At 43.1% G+C, this 15,767-nt stretch overlaps 1 protein-coding gene across 8 annotated transcripts in view; it reads left to right on the top strand.

The window, feature by feature from the left end:
- PRR14L (proline rich 14 like) overlaps positions 1–15,767 on the top strand; it is a 98,414-nt gene that overhangs the window by 22,756 nt on the left and 59,891 nt on the right. For 7 of the 8 annotated variants that reach the window (XM_033956662.1, XM_033956664.1, XM_033956665.1 and 4 more), the window contains 2 exons: positions 69–530; positions 12,153–12,237. In XM_033956662.1, the coding sequence (XP_033812553.1) occupies positions 99–530; positions 12,153–12,237 (517 nt within the window). In that variant the 5' untranslated portion in view covers positions 69–98. Of the gene's footprint in view, positions 1–68; positions 531–12,112; positions 12,238–15,767 lie in introns of those variants that run through there. The other variant, XM_033956666.1, reaches the window with a different exon arrangement.

The following is a 15,767-nucleotide window of genomic DNA, read 5'->3' as shown; positions in this document are numbered from 1 at the left end:
GAATCTGGGCCTTTGTATCTATCCCAAAGATATTTTGATTCTGTTGCTTTTTTGGTTTCTTCTCATAGGATGACATATTGCTGAACCAACCATTTTTCATGATGCTATCTACTGGACTAGAAACCCTCGAGAGAAGTCAGATGCTGAATTTGTCTATGGAAGGAGCAGGATCTGAATTACTTACTGGTTTGCCATCAAACCTCTCTACTAGGCAAGAACCTGATGAAGAATCTAATTCAAAACCTGGGCTGTCCACTCTTGTGCTGGTGAATAATAACTGCACCTCTGAGCATAAAGATACCCAAGATGAAGAAGCAGAGAGCTTAGAACATTGGCAGCTGGTGGAGCCCTCTCCTGTGGCACTGACAGAGCTACCTGCTGGTATTGTCATTGATAATATAGAGACCCAGCATCTGATAGATGAAAGCTCTCAGGAAGAATCACCTACTCTGAGGGAGACAAGCAAGGCACTCCATTATGAATTTGGAGAGACATCTTCATTGTCTAAGGAAATGGTGTGTGAAAGCTTGGTAAGGATCATGCAAATTCAATGCTGGAGCCTTGAGGAATAGAAATGTAGAGATTCTTTAAACTGTTGACAAGAAGTAATAGGGGGCCATAAGCTTCAGGTATATTTTAGTCCAGTTTCCAAAGAAATTGAATATGAGACTGCTATGTTGACAATATATAGAATATGTTAGGGGGAACATTTTAGGAGCTGATATTCAGAGTGATTTAAGTGGGCAGGAAGCTCTCCTGCCCGCTTAAATTGCTTGCCCCTACCTAAGTGGGAATATTCAACATCACTTTATTGGCGCATCCTGCTGCATATTCCCTCAGACCACCCAACTAAAAAGTGGGCAGCTCAGGGGTAGCACTGAAGAGGAGCTCCAGGTTATGTGGATGCTAGAAAATTCAATTCCAGGATCCGCAAAGCAAAGCAGCCAGAGTTAAAACAGCTCAGAAGCAGTCCTAAATCTGGCCACTTCGCTATGCAAGTACTGGCACTGAATATTGGGCTGGCATCCACATAACTTTGTGTGGTTTTGTTTTCTCCAGTAAAAAGAACTCTGGAGGCCCATTCACCCTCCGAACCCCCTCCCCACCCCAGATTAGGGCCCCTCTTTTTCCCACCTCCCCCAGAGATCCCAATCCTTCTCCCAATTGGCTCCCCATCACAGATTGTCTTTCCCTCCCCCGCCTGCAGCAAAATCCATCCTTCCTCTCCCACCCAGCTGTCCAGGTAGGCCCAGACCTCTATCCCCCTGGACCTACCTGCATCAGTGTGGTCCAGCGGCTTCATTCGATAGAGGCAGGAATGCAGCCCCCTCACTCCTTCCCCTTGTGGCACCTTTGGAAAATGGCTGCCATGACCTCTCACAGCAGCTCACGATACTTCTGCAGCCATTTTTCAGAGGCATTCAAGGGGCAGGAGCTAGGGGACTACTCTCCTGCCTCTATCGAAGTCGCTGGATCACCACTTATGCAGGTAGGCTTGAGAGGGGGTCTGGGCCTGCCTGGACTCCTGGGCGGATGGAAAGCCCTTGGGGGGGGGGGGTAGAATGGATTTTGCCACAGGAGGGTGAGAGTCCGAGGGAGGGGGGGAGTTGGGAGAAGACTCGGGGTCACTGGGTAGGAACTACATAAGAAGTGCCTCTGCTGGGTCAGACCAAAGGTCCATTATACCCAGCAATCCGCTCACGCGGCGGTCTACCAGGTCCAAAACCTGTATAGTAACCCATTATCCCCTTTATAGTATACCCTCCTATCCCCTTTTCCTTCAGAAAATTGTCAATCCCTTCTTGAACTGCAATACCGTACCTTCTCCTATCACGCCCTCTGGAAGCGGATTCCAGGTGTCCACCACCCGTTGAGTGAAGAAGAACTTCTAGCATTGGTTCTGAATCTGTCCCCTTTTAATTTTGCTGAATGCCCTCTCGTTCTTTCAGATTTAAAAAGTTTGAAGAATCTGTCCCTCTCCACTTTCTCTATGCCCTTCATGATCTTGTAAGTCTCTATCATATCCCCTCTAAGTCTCCGCTTCTCCAGGGAAAAGAGCCCCAGTTTCTCCAGTCTTTCAGCGTATGAAAGGTTTTCGATACCTTTTATCAAACGTGTCGCTCTCTTCTGGACCCTCTCGAGTATTGCCATATCCTTCTTTAGGTACTGTGACCAATAGTGGACGCAGTACACTAGATGCGGGCGTACCATCGCCCGATACAACGGCAGGATAACTTCGTTCGTTCTGATTGTGATACCCTTCTTGATTATACCTAGCATTCTATTCGCTTTCTTAGTGGCCGCTGTGCACTGTACCGACGGCTTCATTGTCTTGTCGACTATTACCCCCCAAGTCCCTTTCTTGGGTACTCTCACTCAGTAACAGCCCTCCCATCGTGTAGCTGTATCTCGGGTTTCTGTTTCCTACGTGCAAGACTTTGCATTTCTCTACATTGAACTTCATCTGCCATCTCGTCACCCATTCCCCTAGTTTGTTCAGGTCCCTTTGTAAATCTTAGCATTCCTCTATAGTCCTAGCCCCACTAAATAGTTTGGTGTCGTCTGCGAATTTTATTACTTCGCACTTCGTCCCCGTTTCTAGATCATTTATAAATACATTGAATAGCAGCGGTCCAAGCACCGACCCCTGCGGAACACCAGTCCGAGTACTGGCCCTTCACTCCTACCCGCCAACCAATTCCTGATCCATCTGTGTACGTCTTCTTCCACCCCATAGTTCTTCATTTTCCGAAGTAGGCGTTCATGGGGTACCTTGTCAAAGGCTTTTTGGAAGTCTAAGTATATGATGTGTATGGGGTCCCCTTTGTCCATCCGTTTGTTAATTCCTTTGAAGAAGTGCAATAAGTTTGATAGGCACGATCTTCCCTTGCAGAAGTCATGTTGGCTTGTTTTCATAAGTTTATTCCTTTCTAGATGCTCCTCGATGCTATCTTTATCAGTGCTTCTGCCATTTTCCTCAGAACCGAGGTCAGACTTACCGGTCTGTAGTTCCCCGGGTCACCTCTTGATCCCTTTCTAAAGATGAGTGTAACGTTGGCTATCTTCCAATCCTCCGGGATCACGCCTGTTTTCAGGGATAGATTACAAACTTACTGTAGTAGTTCTGCTATTTCCTCCTTAAGCTCTTTCAGTACCCAGTGTGCTCCCTAGGGCCTTCTAGCCAGGCGGTCCGCCCGGGTAATTTAGATGACCGCCCAGCTATCATCCGCTCCTGAATTCTGCTGCTGCCGACGCTGCTCAACATTAAAAAACTAACAAACAAAAACGGTTGGAGAACTTATGCTCCGGGGCTCTAATGTGTGCGTGCCGGCGTCCCTTCTCTTCCCTCCGAAACCGGAAGTTAAGTCCGGGGGGGGAGAGAAGGGAAGCCAGCACGCACATGTTAGAACCCTGAAGCAAGGGTTCTCGGGCTAAGGTGGGAGACAGGTAAGTAAAGCTTACCATTTGCTCTTCTTGCTGTCAGGTCCCGCCTACTTTCTGTTTCCGCGAAGGCAGGACCCGGTAGCATTTCTCCCAATAGGTCGATCTTGGGCCGATCAGCCTTCCTCTCCCTGACTTCAATTCTGCCATCGGAGAGGAAGTTCTGGCAAGCGGAACTTCCTCTCCGACGGCAGAATTGACGTCGGGGAGAGGAATGCTGGTCGGCCCGAAGCAGGAAGAGCTTAGGGCGGCGGCTTTGGGGCCTGTTATCCGATGGCAGTGGCAGTGGCTTGGGAGAGGGCAGGGAGGGAGAAAGAAAGAAAGAGAGCAGGGAGGGAGACAGAAGGAAAGAAGAGAAACGGGAAAAAAAGAAAGGGGGCATGAAGAGAGAAAGAAAGAGAGGGCAGGGAGAGAGGAAGAAAAAGTTGGGGGGGAATGAGGTCAGGAGGAGAGGAAGCATACAGACTGAAAGAAGGGAAGAAAGATTGGATGCACAGTCAGAAGAAGAAAGTGCAACCAGAGACTCATGAAATCACCAGACAAGATAGGAAAAATGATTTTATTTTAAATTTAGTGATCAAAATGTGTCTGAATTTATATCTGCTGTCTATATTTTACACTATGGTCCCCTTTTACTAAACCGCAATAGAGGTTTTTAACGCAGAGAGCCTATAAGCGTCAAGAGCAGCGCTGGGCATTCAGCGCAGCTCCCTGCACTAAAAACTGCTATTGTGGTTTAGTAAAAAGGGAGGGGGGTATTTGTCTATTTTTGTATGGTTGTTAGTGAGGTGACAGTGCATAGAGTCATCTGCTTTGACCTCTTTGAAAAAACCCCGGAATAGGAATGATAATTAACATTTTCTCTGCGTACAGTGTGCTTTGTGGTTTTTTTTAAATTTTATTGTTGGTAGATCATTTTGATTTGGTCATTTTAAAAGTAGCTCGCAAGCCCAAAAAGTGTGGGCACCCTTGCTCTAGAACATCACTCCTTAGTTTTATCAAGTGGTGCTGTAAGGGGCCAGCACTTTACATCTTATCACCTCATTCTTTCTTTTTTCTCCTCATGTACAGCATGGTTCTTTATTCTAAGCAGCTCTGGCACTAACAGTACTACGGGTGCCTTATGCTACTTTCACTACTACTTGCATCAGGTTCGGCATTTTATCATGGTTTTGGTTTTTTATTTAGTTTTTCACCAGTATTTTCATTTATTTATTAAAGCAGCATTTTTTAACAGTCCAATGCCCCTCCCATATCAGTGTTCATTCAATCCACTGCCGACGCTTTTTTGGCACCTCTTTCCACGGATCAAATATCATAGCCCCACTGTCGCGTGTTCACATTTATTCTGCGTACGAGTTTATCTCATCAGTGCAGAGACCTTTTTGGTTAGTCCACTTTACTCTCCCTTTTTTACTTTCCCGAGTGCTGTGGTTTTATTCCTTGGTTTTAATAGAAGCTCATTTGAACAATAATTTAGATCTTTCCCAGGTTTCACTTTTCATCTACCCGGTTGGCTTGTCTTTGAGCTACTATCGGCTTATGTTTTCAAGATACACTCTGTATTATCAGCTGTTCATTTCCCATATGTTTACTTTTGCCCTGTTTAGGTCTATATAGTCTAGGCCAGGGGTCTCAAAGTCCCTCCTTGAGGGCCGCAATACAGTCACTTCTTTAGTTATCCACGCCGGGTCTTTTGTTTGGCTCTTTTTGCACCCTTTTCTGAATTTGAGGATATACAGATTTTGCATATCGCTCACCATGTCCTTGAATAGAGACCAGGCTTGCTCTACAGTCTGCCAATTTTTTGAGCTGTTCCTAAGTTTCTTCCTTACCATTACCCTCATCGCTTCGTAGTTTCCTTTCTTGAAGTTGAAAGTTGTCGCTGTGGTTCTCTTTCCCTTCGATATTCCTACTTCAACTTTGAACTTGATCATATTGTGATCGCTGTTTCCTCTTAGCCCATTAAGGATTAGATCCAGAGTGGCATTCCCTCTTGTCGGTTCTCTGACAAACTGATCCATGAAGCAGTCCTGTATAGCCTCCAGGAATCCGGTCTCCCTAGCACATTTTGAGTTTCCAAGACTCCAGTCTATCCCGGGATAGTTGAAGTCTCCCATAAAAATCATTTCATCTCGGCTTCCATTTCTTCATTAGTAGCTTCTATTTGCCCAGGTGGATGATAGTACAGGCCCATCTTTATCTTGGGCCCTTTCATACCCGGTATTTTAATCCATAGCGATTCCAATTTGTTGGTCATCGCTGCTGTGTCCACTCTGGTCAAGTGTATGCTTTCTTTTATGTATAGGGCTATGTCTTTGCCTTCATGGAAACAGAAAGTAGGCAGGACCCGGCAGCGAGGAAAGTCCGAAGCAAGCAAGAGCAAGTTGTAAGCTGACCTGTCTCCTATAGCGAACCCATGTTCCGGGGCATGCGCATGCCGACTTCCCTTCTCTTCCCCCCCGGGACGTGACTTCCGGTTTCGCTATCCAGCTTCTTCAGGGATTTGAGCGTCAATTCACCCGCTGAGCTGAAGCAGGTGAATTGACGCTCAAATCCCTGAAGAAGCTGGATAGCGAAACAGGGAGCCCTGTTGGATTGTGTGGAAGTATGCTGGTGGTGATGATTTGAGTAGCTGCTATGCTCTGAGCTTATTCTCCACGGAGCGTGTTTCTCCTGCTTTCAAGTCTCAGTACTACGTTCAAGACTATTGAGAAGACAACATTTTTCAGATAAGTGATTATATTGAAAAGACTGTGATTTTTTGAAATTGAAAAGATTGTGATATTTTGAAAGATATTTATGGATTGTGACTTTAAGCATTTGAATTTCACTTATCCTGGAGTTTTTTGACCGATGATGTGTCTGCTGGTCTCAAAGTGAGTTTGAAACCAACTTGTCTATGTGGGTAGCTTTTTAGTGCCCCTATCGGACACTGAGGTCTTTTCTCCTTTTTACAAAGTGTATGTAGTTCTGAGCATTAGAGGGTGTGTTTTTTTGATATTGGTCTGCCTAACCATGCCATCTACTATCCCTTCCTCTCCCTTAGAGATCTAAAGTATTTGTCCCAAGCATTTTCAGATACACTTGTTTTCCACCACCTCCACATGGAGGCTGTTCCAAGCATTCACTATCCTTTCCGTGAAAAAGTATTTTCTAAGGTAACTTCTGAATCTTTTGCCTTTCACCTTTATCCTATGTCCCCTCATTACAGAGTTCTCTTTCAATTGAAAGTGACTTGTCTCATGTGCATTTATGCTATGTAGGTATTTATGCGTCTCTATTATAGGTTTCCTCTCCCACTTTTTCTCCAAAATATGCTGTACAAATTGAGATCTTTAAATTTGTCCTTTATATCTTATGATAAAAATCACTGACCATTTTAGTAGCCGTTCTCTGGGCATACTCCATCCTGTTTATATCTTTTTGAAGGTGCGGTCTCCAGAATTGTAACAGTATTCTAAATGAGGTCTCACCAGAATCTTATACAGGGGCATCAATACCTCCTTTTTCCTACTGGCCATGCCTCTGCCTATGCACCCAAGCATCCTTCTAGCTTTTGCTGTCACCTTTCAACCTGTTTGACCACCTTAAGATCATCACATACTATCACATCCAAATCCACTCCTCTCTCGTGTACAAACATCCTTCATCCCCTAAACTGTACCATTCCTCAGGTTTATGCATCCCAAATACATTTCTTAGCATTAAATCTTAACTGCAAATTTCAGACCATTCCTCAGTCTTCACTAGGTCCTTCCACTTGTTATCCACACCATCAGAGGTACTTTATTGTAGATTTTTGCATCATCAGCAAAGAGGCAAATCTTACCAGACAGCTTTTTCATAATATCACTTACAAAAATGTTAAAAGACAGGTCCAAGAACCAAACCTTGTGGTACACCATTGTGTTAAGAGTGTCTTCAGCTGGCAGAGAATGTTGGTGAGCAGCATTTCTTATCCCCAGCTGCTGCTTTCTTCTCTCTCCACTTCCCGGCTGCAGACATAGCCTAGGGTATGAAATGACTTCAGATTTTCAGGTTATTTTGATCCATCTGTGGTTTTAGCCTACTATATACACGGACTTGTGGTTTTGCCTATATTAGGTAATGTAATAAAGAGATCAAAAATACAGGTGTGAACCAGAGCTGGATTACCTCCATGCTGAAAATTTGGATCCAGTCTGCAGCCACACGGTGTCTGTAGGCCTTGTGAGTTTGATGCTCATCATGGTTCTGACTGAAGAGAATGTGGTTGAAAAAAGAAAACCCTTATCGCACCTTCACTGGCGATTTTCATTTTTCTGTTTCCAAGCGGCACAAGCGTTTAAACAAGTCATGCGTGGCTGCCTGAAACTTCTCCTCTGACACAACCAGAAACAGGAAATTGCATCAGAGAAGTTTCAGTGCAGCCATACATGACTTTAGAAAAGGCTTGGGCCGTTTAGAGACAAAAAACTGAAAATTGCCAGCAAAGGGAAGGGAGGGAGATGCCTGGACCGCAGCGATCAGGAGGGAGGGGGTTGCTGGACCGCATGAAGGGAAGTGAAGAGAGAGGGTGAGGGGATATAGGAACAGATGCTGAAGGGAAATGGGTAGGAGAGAGGGTAGAAGACGCTGAAGGAAAGTGGGAAGGGGAAAGAGTGGAACAGACGCTGAAGGAAAGTGGGGAGAAGAGAGAGAGGGGAGCACATACTGGAAAGAAGGAGGGGATAAAGGAAAAAAAGGGCACATGCTGGATTGAGGAAACAGATACCAGATCTGAGGAGAGGAAAGGAGAGAAATGCTAAAAACCAACTGGGAGAAGGAAGGAAAGATGGAAGGGAAGTAGACAGAAATACCAGACTATGGGGGGAGTGGAGGGAAAAAGATGGGTGCCAGACTGATGGGGGGTGGGGGGAGGGAGAGATGGAAGGGAGAGGCACAGTAATAGAGCAGATGCCATATGGAAGAGGCAGAGAAAAGGCAGACAGTAGATGGAAGGAATAGAATGACGAGAAGATGAGGAAAGCATAAACCAGACAACAAAGGTAGAAAAAAATTTCTATTTCTTTTTTTTTTGCTTTAGGATAAAGTAGTATATTAGTTGTGTTGATAAACATTTGTAAACAAAGCCCTGCAAAACATTTATAAACAAAGCCCTGCCAGCTGAAGATCTCTTCTAGTTCGGCAGCCAGAACTTTGATTTATAAAATGACAATTGTACAGAATATTGTTTCTTTTTATACTTTAATAAAATAAGTTCAGTATAAAACTTTTCGAGGCTTGTGCAGATGGGATCAGATGGTTTGTGGTGACGGGGCGAAGACGGGGACAAATTTTTCCCCATGTCGTTCTCTAGTACTTACCTCAATAATCTTCTTTCTGGAATAAGGGCATATGAGTCCTGACACCCCATCCTGTCAGTCTGGAGTTTGCCTGCCTATTGTTCAGACAAACACAGATGTCCAAAGCTGGAGATTTTCTCCTGTCTAGACGATAAAAAAAAGAAAGGGAAAGAGAAAAAGGCATAAAGTGGTAAGTGAGACTCTACAAGCTCCATAAGTTTAATGTTGGTTAAATATTGAGGGTGGTGGTTGTTCATTCCACCTAAGTTGTTTACAGTGTTGTTTAACCTTGTTAATTATTTCTTACAGAGCAAAACAGAAATGTTTTAGCAGGGCAACTCCCCGTTCCCCTCCTTATTTTTCTGTTTTAGTACTGTTCAATTACTTTGGTACATACTGAAGGGGGCTGTACAGCACTGGAGAAGGAGGCGGAGCTGAAGAATGTAGATTTCATCCTTCTGCAACCAACTCACGAGTAAAGAAATATCACCTATCGTCGGGACTCATATACCCTTATTCCAGAAAGAAGATTATCAGGGTAAGTACCTAATCTTCTCTTATTTATTTATGAGATTTATTAACAGCCTTTATGAAGAGATTCACCCAAGGCAGTATACAGCAAATATAATTCAACATAAAACAGTTTTGTTAACAGTATAACAGTAGTAAAAAGACCAAATATAAACATAAATACAATGAATGAGATACAGTTAAAATCAGTAAATTGAAATTTAATAATAGGACTACTATGAAACAGTTTAAAAAAATATACTTAACAGCATTGAAATTCAAATGAGAGATATACACCGTATTTCACCATATATAGGCCGCAGCCTATACATGGGTTTAACAAACCCGTGTATGGGGCTCAGCCTAGTTATATGGGGGCAGCCTTTGTATGGCCTTTACATCATCCCCACCCCCGGTACCTTGATCAGAGCCCCCTGGACACTGAATCTTCAGCAGTGCAGGGCAGCCACAATCTCTTCAGCATCCGGCCTGCCCCCCGCACCGCTTGCTGAGTGATTAATGTCAGTTCTCGCAAGTCCCGCGAGAGCTGACGTCAGCCATTCAGTGGGTGGTGTGGGAGCAGGCCGGATGCTGAAGAGATAGCGGCTGCCATGCATCGCTGGAGATTCGCTGTCTGCCATCCAGGGGGCTCCAATAAAGGTACCGGGGGTGGGGGATGATGATAAAAGTCAGGGGAGATACCGGAAGATAAGCCACGGTTAATACAATGGGGGGCGGCTTATCTTCTGGTTTTTTAAACCTAGGCCGCCCTTTTCTATGGCCTATACATGGGTGTGGCCTATGCAGAGGAGCGGCCTATATGCGGGGAAATACAGTAATACATACTAAAAGGGAGTCATACTTATGAAACATTTAATAAGCACAAATCAGAATATTCAAATAACATAGATACTTATCCTTTAGCCAAGTGGTAAAATGCAGATATTAGATTGGGACAAGATGGGTGGTACAGGATGCTTTGGGATAAACAGATGGTAGGCTTAGCTCAAGGCAAGTTGTTTATACAATTAAATAAGGTATAAGGAAACAGATTACCCCTCCCCCCTTTTTTTTTTTTTTTTTAACAAATGCATGATAGTGGCTGCCATGGGACAAACATTCCAATACCCATTGAATATCTATGGGCATTGGAGCAATTACCGCAACCCACCACAATAATCACCTTTGTAAAAGGGGGCCTTAGTATCTGTGGCAAGCTATGCAAAATGAGTGTATAGTCAATCACCCTATGTATTAAAGGCTTGGGTGAAGATCCAGGCTTTTACCTGCATCCTGAAGTAGAGGTAGTCTGGAGTTATATATTGAATCTTACCATAAGAGTAAAGTAGTCATCACAAAGTTTCTTCAAGAATACTATGCCACAATCAAAAAAATATTCCAGAAGAGATGAGAAAAAGTTGTTAAAATATATCAGTCTAAAAGGTTACAAAGTCATTTCCAAGGCTCTGGGATGCCACCAAATCACAGTGAGAGCTATTATCTCCAAATTGAGAAGAAGTGGAACAATGGTAAATTTCCTCATGACCAGCCAACCAAAATTATTCCAAGGCCATAGTGACAAGTTATCCAGAAAGACATGAAACATCCCAGAAGGGCACCCAAAAAACTGCATACCTCTCTTATCTTCAGTTAAGGTCACTATTCATGACTCTGTAGTAAGAAAGAGACAGGGCAAAAATGGGAGAGTAGCATGGTAGAAATCACTACTATCAAAAATATCAGTGCTTGCCTCATATTTGCAAAAACACCTCTGGATGGTCCCCAAGGTTTTTTTTTAATAATGTTCTATGGACAGGCAAGTCAAAAGTGGAACTCTTTGACCAACACAGGTCCCATTATGTCTAGCATACATCAAATATAGCATTCCACAATAAGAACATAATACCAACAATCAAACCTGATAGTGTTAGTATCATGGTGTGGGGGGTGCCTTGCTGCCTCTGGACTTTGGAAAACTACTCCTTATTGAAAGAACCATTAATTCTGCACTGCACCCAAAAATTGTAAAGAAGAGTGTCTGGTCATCTGTCCATGGGCTGAAACTGAAGTCTAATTAGGTTGTGCAGCAATTCATGGCTATTCACCCAAGCTGTCTCATCTACTTAGCATGAAGAACTTGGGTCTTCAATGCAGAATCATTGTTCTACTAGTTTAGCCTCTATACTCTACCTTGTGTCTTGTATGAGTGATATGTTTCTTTCCCATCTACATGAAGGCATTCTTTGTCTTGTGTGAATGAAATACTTTCCTATCTACATAATTGTCTTTTCCTCTTTTTGTCCAAATATTTAGACTGTAAACAGCTTAGTTTTGACCTCTACAGTTGCAGCGGTATATTAAATATAAAATAAATAAGACAGTGATCCAAAATACAAAAGCAAATCTACATCTGAATGGATGATAAGAAACAAAAATTTGGATTGGCCTAATCAGAACTCTGACTTGAACCCAATAATGTTGTGACAGTTCATGCATAAAAACTTACAAATGTGTCTGAATTAAAGCAGTACTGCAGATTAGAGTGGGCTAAGATTTCTCAACAGCAACGTGAAAGACATACCAAATTATAGGAAGAGTTTGGTTGCAATTATTGATGCTTAAGGGTGGTGCAACCAGTTTAGGGAGCAGTTACTTTTTCACAAGGGTGATTATGGATGTTTTGTTCCTTAAATAACTGGCATAATGTAATAATAATAATAATGCAATAATAATGGATATCGGGAAAGCTTTTTCCAAATCACTGTATGTTACTGGGCCTGAGGTGGGATTGGTGAATTATTTTTCTCTCCTGCATGTGATGACCATCATCCCAGTTGGGAGATAGAAAGGTGACTGATAGTTCTTCTATCTCAGATGGAGTTTCCAGCAGCACGGAGCCAGAGAATCTGCCTCTCACGATGGTGTGAAAATGAAAGCACAGATACTGTGGAGAGGAAAGGTAACCAATTTATTTCTTGGCTTTCTGGAGGTTCTCTGCTTTACTGCAAGTAGGAAAGAGAGTAAAGGAGGATGGGAGAAGTTGAGGAGAGCTGTGCACTTCCATGGTGAGAGACTGCTATGACACTTAAAAGAGAATTTCATCAATATGTGCTTGACTTGTGGTAAAATAATATCTTAACAGTAGCACACATTGATGAATTCCCCCCTTAGTGGCTAGACTTGAGATGCACGTAAGTTGAGTCCAGGAGCCAACTGCAGTCTGTAGCCATACCTAGAAACTTTAAACTTATGTATGGAAGGTGGGAGATTATATATATATATATATATATATATAATTGTTTTCTTTTTAATTGTGATTAACAAATGTAGAAAAGAGTGAATGAAGCCAAAATTAAAAAGGACCATTTATAACTGAGCTGTTCTCGAAGCAGAATGCAAATGCCTGATGTAGCTAGTGTTTGAATCCATGATCAAAAATGTCTTTAATGTCTTCAAAACTTTTCAAGGTAGTTTGTGAAATTTTTTTGTATTTATTGGTTGTATTTTCTCAGTCTGTTACAAAAAAACTAAGCTCAATGTTCAAAATAGTTTATAACTTGATGACACTTCATGACACACTTCAAAGTTTGAACTATGTTACAAAAGCATAAAATCACAATTGTATCATAGAATCCAGATTTGTGGGTGCCGAACACCACCAATATTGATCAAGCTCTTTCATTTGTGTCCAGGGAGGGATAATTTATGTTGTGTTTGGTACCCCAATCGTTTTGAAATGTTGGCATCTTTGAATTGTTACCAAAACCTCTACTCATCCACTGCCCTCCATTACAATAGCTCCTACCTAACCAAAATGCACCACCCATTCCCAAGCAGCATACTTTCTGAATTACCCTAACCACATTGATCCTTAAGCAGCTGATTGCTAACCCTCAAGTTTACATGGTATTATAATTCTAAACTTGGTATAACACAGTCATGGTAGAACAAAGGAGTATAAACCAGTTCAGGAAAGAATACATAATGAAAATATCATCTTCAAAGCTGTACAGTTCCTGCTCCATCACTCCGTTTATAGCTCTGCTAAATTTCTGTGTGAAGTACCTGCAGTCAGGGACAATTAGTGCAACAGAGATAAAAAGGCTTTTAACTCTTCACTAGGCTGTCTGCTGTCACTGTTGCAAAGAACCTATGAGTAGATCACCTGATGTCCCATGGGCAGTAGACCGAAAAACTGAAGCAGGCCATTCATAAAACGTATGAGACGCATGTTTTCAGAAAACCAACCAAAACACATGGAAGTAGGTTTGGGAGTTGAGAGAGATAACTAGGGAAGGGTTGAAGGATGGAGGGATGGAATTTTCAAATATTTGATATAAAAATGAAGGTGTGCATGGTTTGTTGATAGGCAAGACCATTTGGATTTTGTTGTTGCTTAATATTTATTTCCTGTATATTCTATTGGATCAGTTGATGTCTGAAAAAGAGAATAAATTAAAAAGCATGGAAATTCCAAACAGGAAATGTACCGTATATATTCAAATATAAACCAGGATTTTGGGGCCAAAAAATTGGCCCTAAAATGGGGGTCCCGGTTTATATTCGAGCCAACACCTCCTCCCAGAATTATTGCAGGTGGCAGCTGCCACCTCCAGGCTTTGCCCCCCCCCTCCCTGCCCTAGCCTCATACCTCATCTGCCGATCCACGTTGGAGGTGCAGCGGGCAGGAGCAAACTTTCCAAGTTCCTGCCCCACTGCTAACCAGCTGCCGTGAGATCATTTCTTTGGCCGTGATCTCATGGCAGCTGGTTAGCAGCAGGACAGGAACTCGGAAGGTATAAGGCTAGGGCAGGGAGGGAGGGTGCAAAGTCCGGGGAAAGGAAGGAAGGGTGCTGGTTGCAGAGCCTGACAGGGGTGGGAGGGAAGGAAGTGTACTGGCTACAGAGCCTGATGGAAGGGAGGGAGGGAGGGTAGGAAGGGTGCTGGGTGCAGAGTCTGACAAGGGAGGGAAGGAAGAAAGGGGGCTGGGTGCAGTGCCTGACAGGGGAGCGAGGGAAGGGTGCTGGGTGCAGGGCCTGACAGGGGAGGGAGAGAAGGAAGGATGCCGGCTACAGAGCCTGACAGAGGAGGGAGGGAGGGAGGGAAGGAAGGGTGCTGGTTGCAGAGTCTGACAAGGGAGGGAAGGAAGAAAGGGGTCTGGGTGCAGACAGGGGAGGGAGGGAAGGGTGATGGGTGCAGATCCTGACGGGAGGGAGGGAAGGAAGGGTGCTGGGTGCAGAGTCTAACAGGGAAGGGAAGGGGGCTAGGTACAGAGCCTGACAGGGCAGGGCACTTGAATATTAAGCCGCCCGATTTATATTCGAGTCAACCATTTTTCCTCCTTTTTTTGGGGGGAAAAGGGGGTCTTGACTTATATTTGGATCGACTTACATTCGAGTATATACGGTACTCCTAATAAAGAATACAACAAAACTATTTACAAAAAACTTCAAATTTACATCAATTACATAAGGCTGTACATTGATTAAAATGTTTAACTGCACAATTAATCGTATAAAGCGCCCCTTCACATTTCCTCCTGTATTGTGCAATATATACATAGTAGATGTAAATTCTCAAAACTGACACATTTCAATTCAGTTGTCATGTAGGTAGGTAGTATATCAAATCATGTTAACCTCCCCCCCCTCTTTCTAAACTAAAAATAAAATCATTTATCTTACCTTTGTTGTCTGATGATTTTATCTTTCTAATCATCTTGTTCCAAATCTCTGGTTCTTCTTCCTTGTGCTCTTTACGTTCTACCTTATAATCCACCTTTCATGATCATTTCCATATTTCTTCTTTTTCAAATCTGTCTGGTTTGTCTCTTCTCTCTTCTTCCCTGCCATTCATTCATTGGTACCATCATCTCCCTCCCATTCCTTTTCTTTCCATGGATACCCTCTTTTAAGAACATAAGAATAGCTTTACTGGATCAGACCAATGGACCATCTAGTCCAGTAGCCCGTCCTCACTAGTACCTGGCAAGAGCTGAAAGAGTAGCAACATTCCATGCTACTGATCCAGGGCAAGCAGTGACACCCCTCCTTTAGTTTTTTTCCCCTATATGTTCTTTCTTTTTACTTCATAATTGTAGTTCTATCCTGTTTCCCTTTTTGTTTCCGTTTGTTTTTAAATTGTTTTTAATAACTTATTGTCTTAAATGATGTATTGTTATTTCGTATATGTTTTTAAGACAGTGTACACCGCCTAGAAGGCTGATTGGGCGGTATATGAAATTTTAAATAAACTTGAAACTTCTCCCATGTCTGTCTTAATAACAGACTATGGACTTTTCCTCCAGGAAATTGTCCAAACCTTTCTGTAAACCAGTTACCCTATTTGCTCTTACCACAACCTCTGGAAATGTGTTCCAGAGCTTAACTATTCTCTGAGTGAAAATCTCAGTGGCTTGAAGCATAAAATCCCTCCAGATCCAGCTACTTTTTCAAGGAGCTAAAGCAGACTGCAGCACCATTTCCCCAG

Source organism: Geotrypetes seraphini, chromosome 8 (genome assembly GCF_902459505.1).
Source record: "Geotrypetes seraphini chromosome 8, aGeoSer1.1, whole genome shotgun sequence".
In the NCBI taxonomy this organism is placed as follows: Eukaryota; Metazoa; Chordata; class Amphibia; order Gymnophiona; family Dermophiidae; genus Geotrypetes; species Geotrypetes seraphini.
Note: the sequence above shows the minus strand (reverse complement) of the source record. Positions and strands in the feature narration are given on the sequence as shown.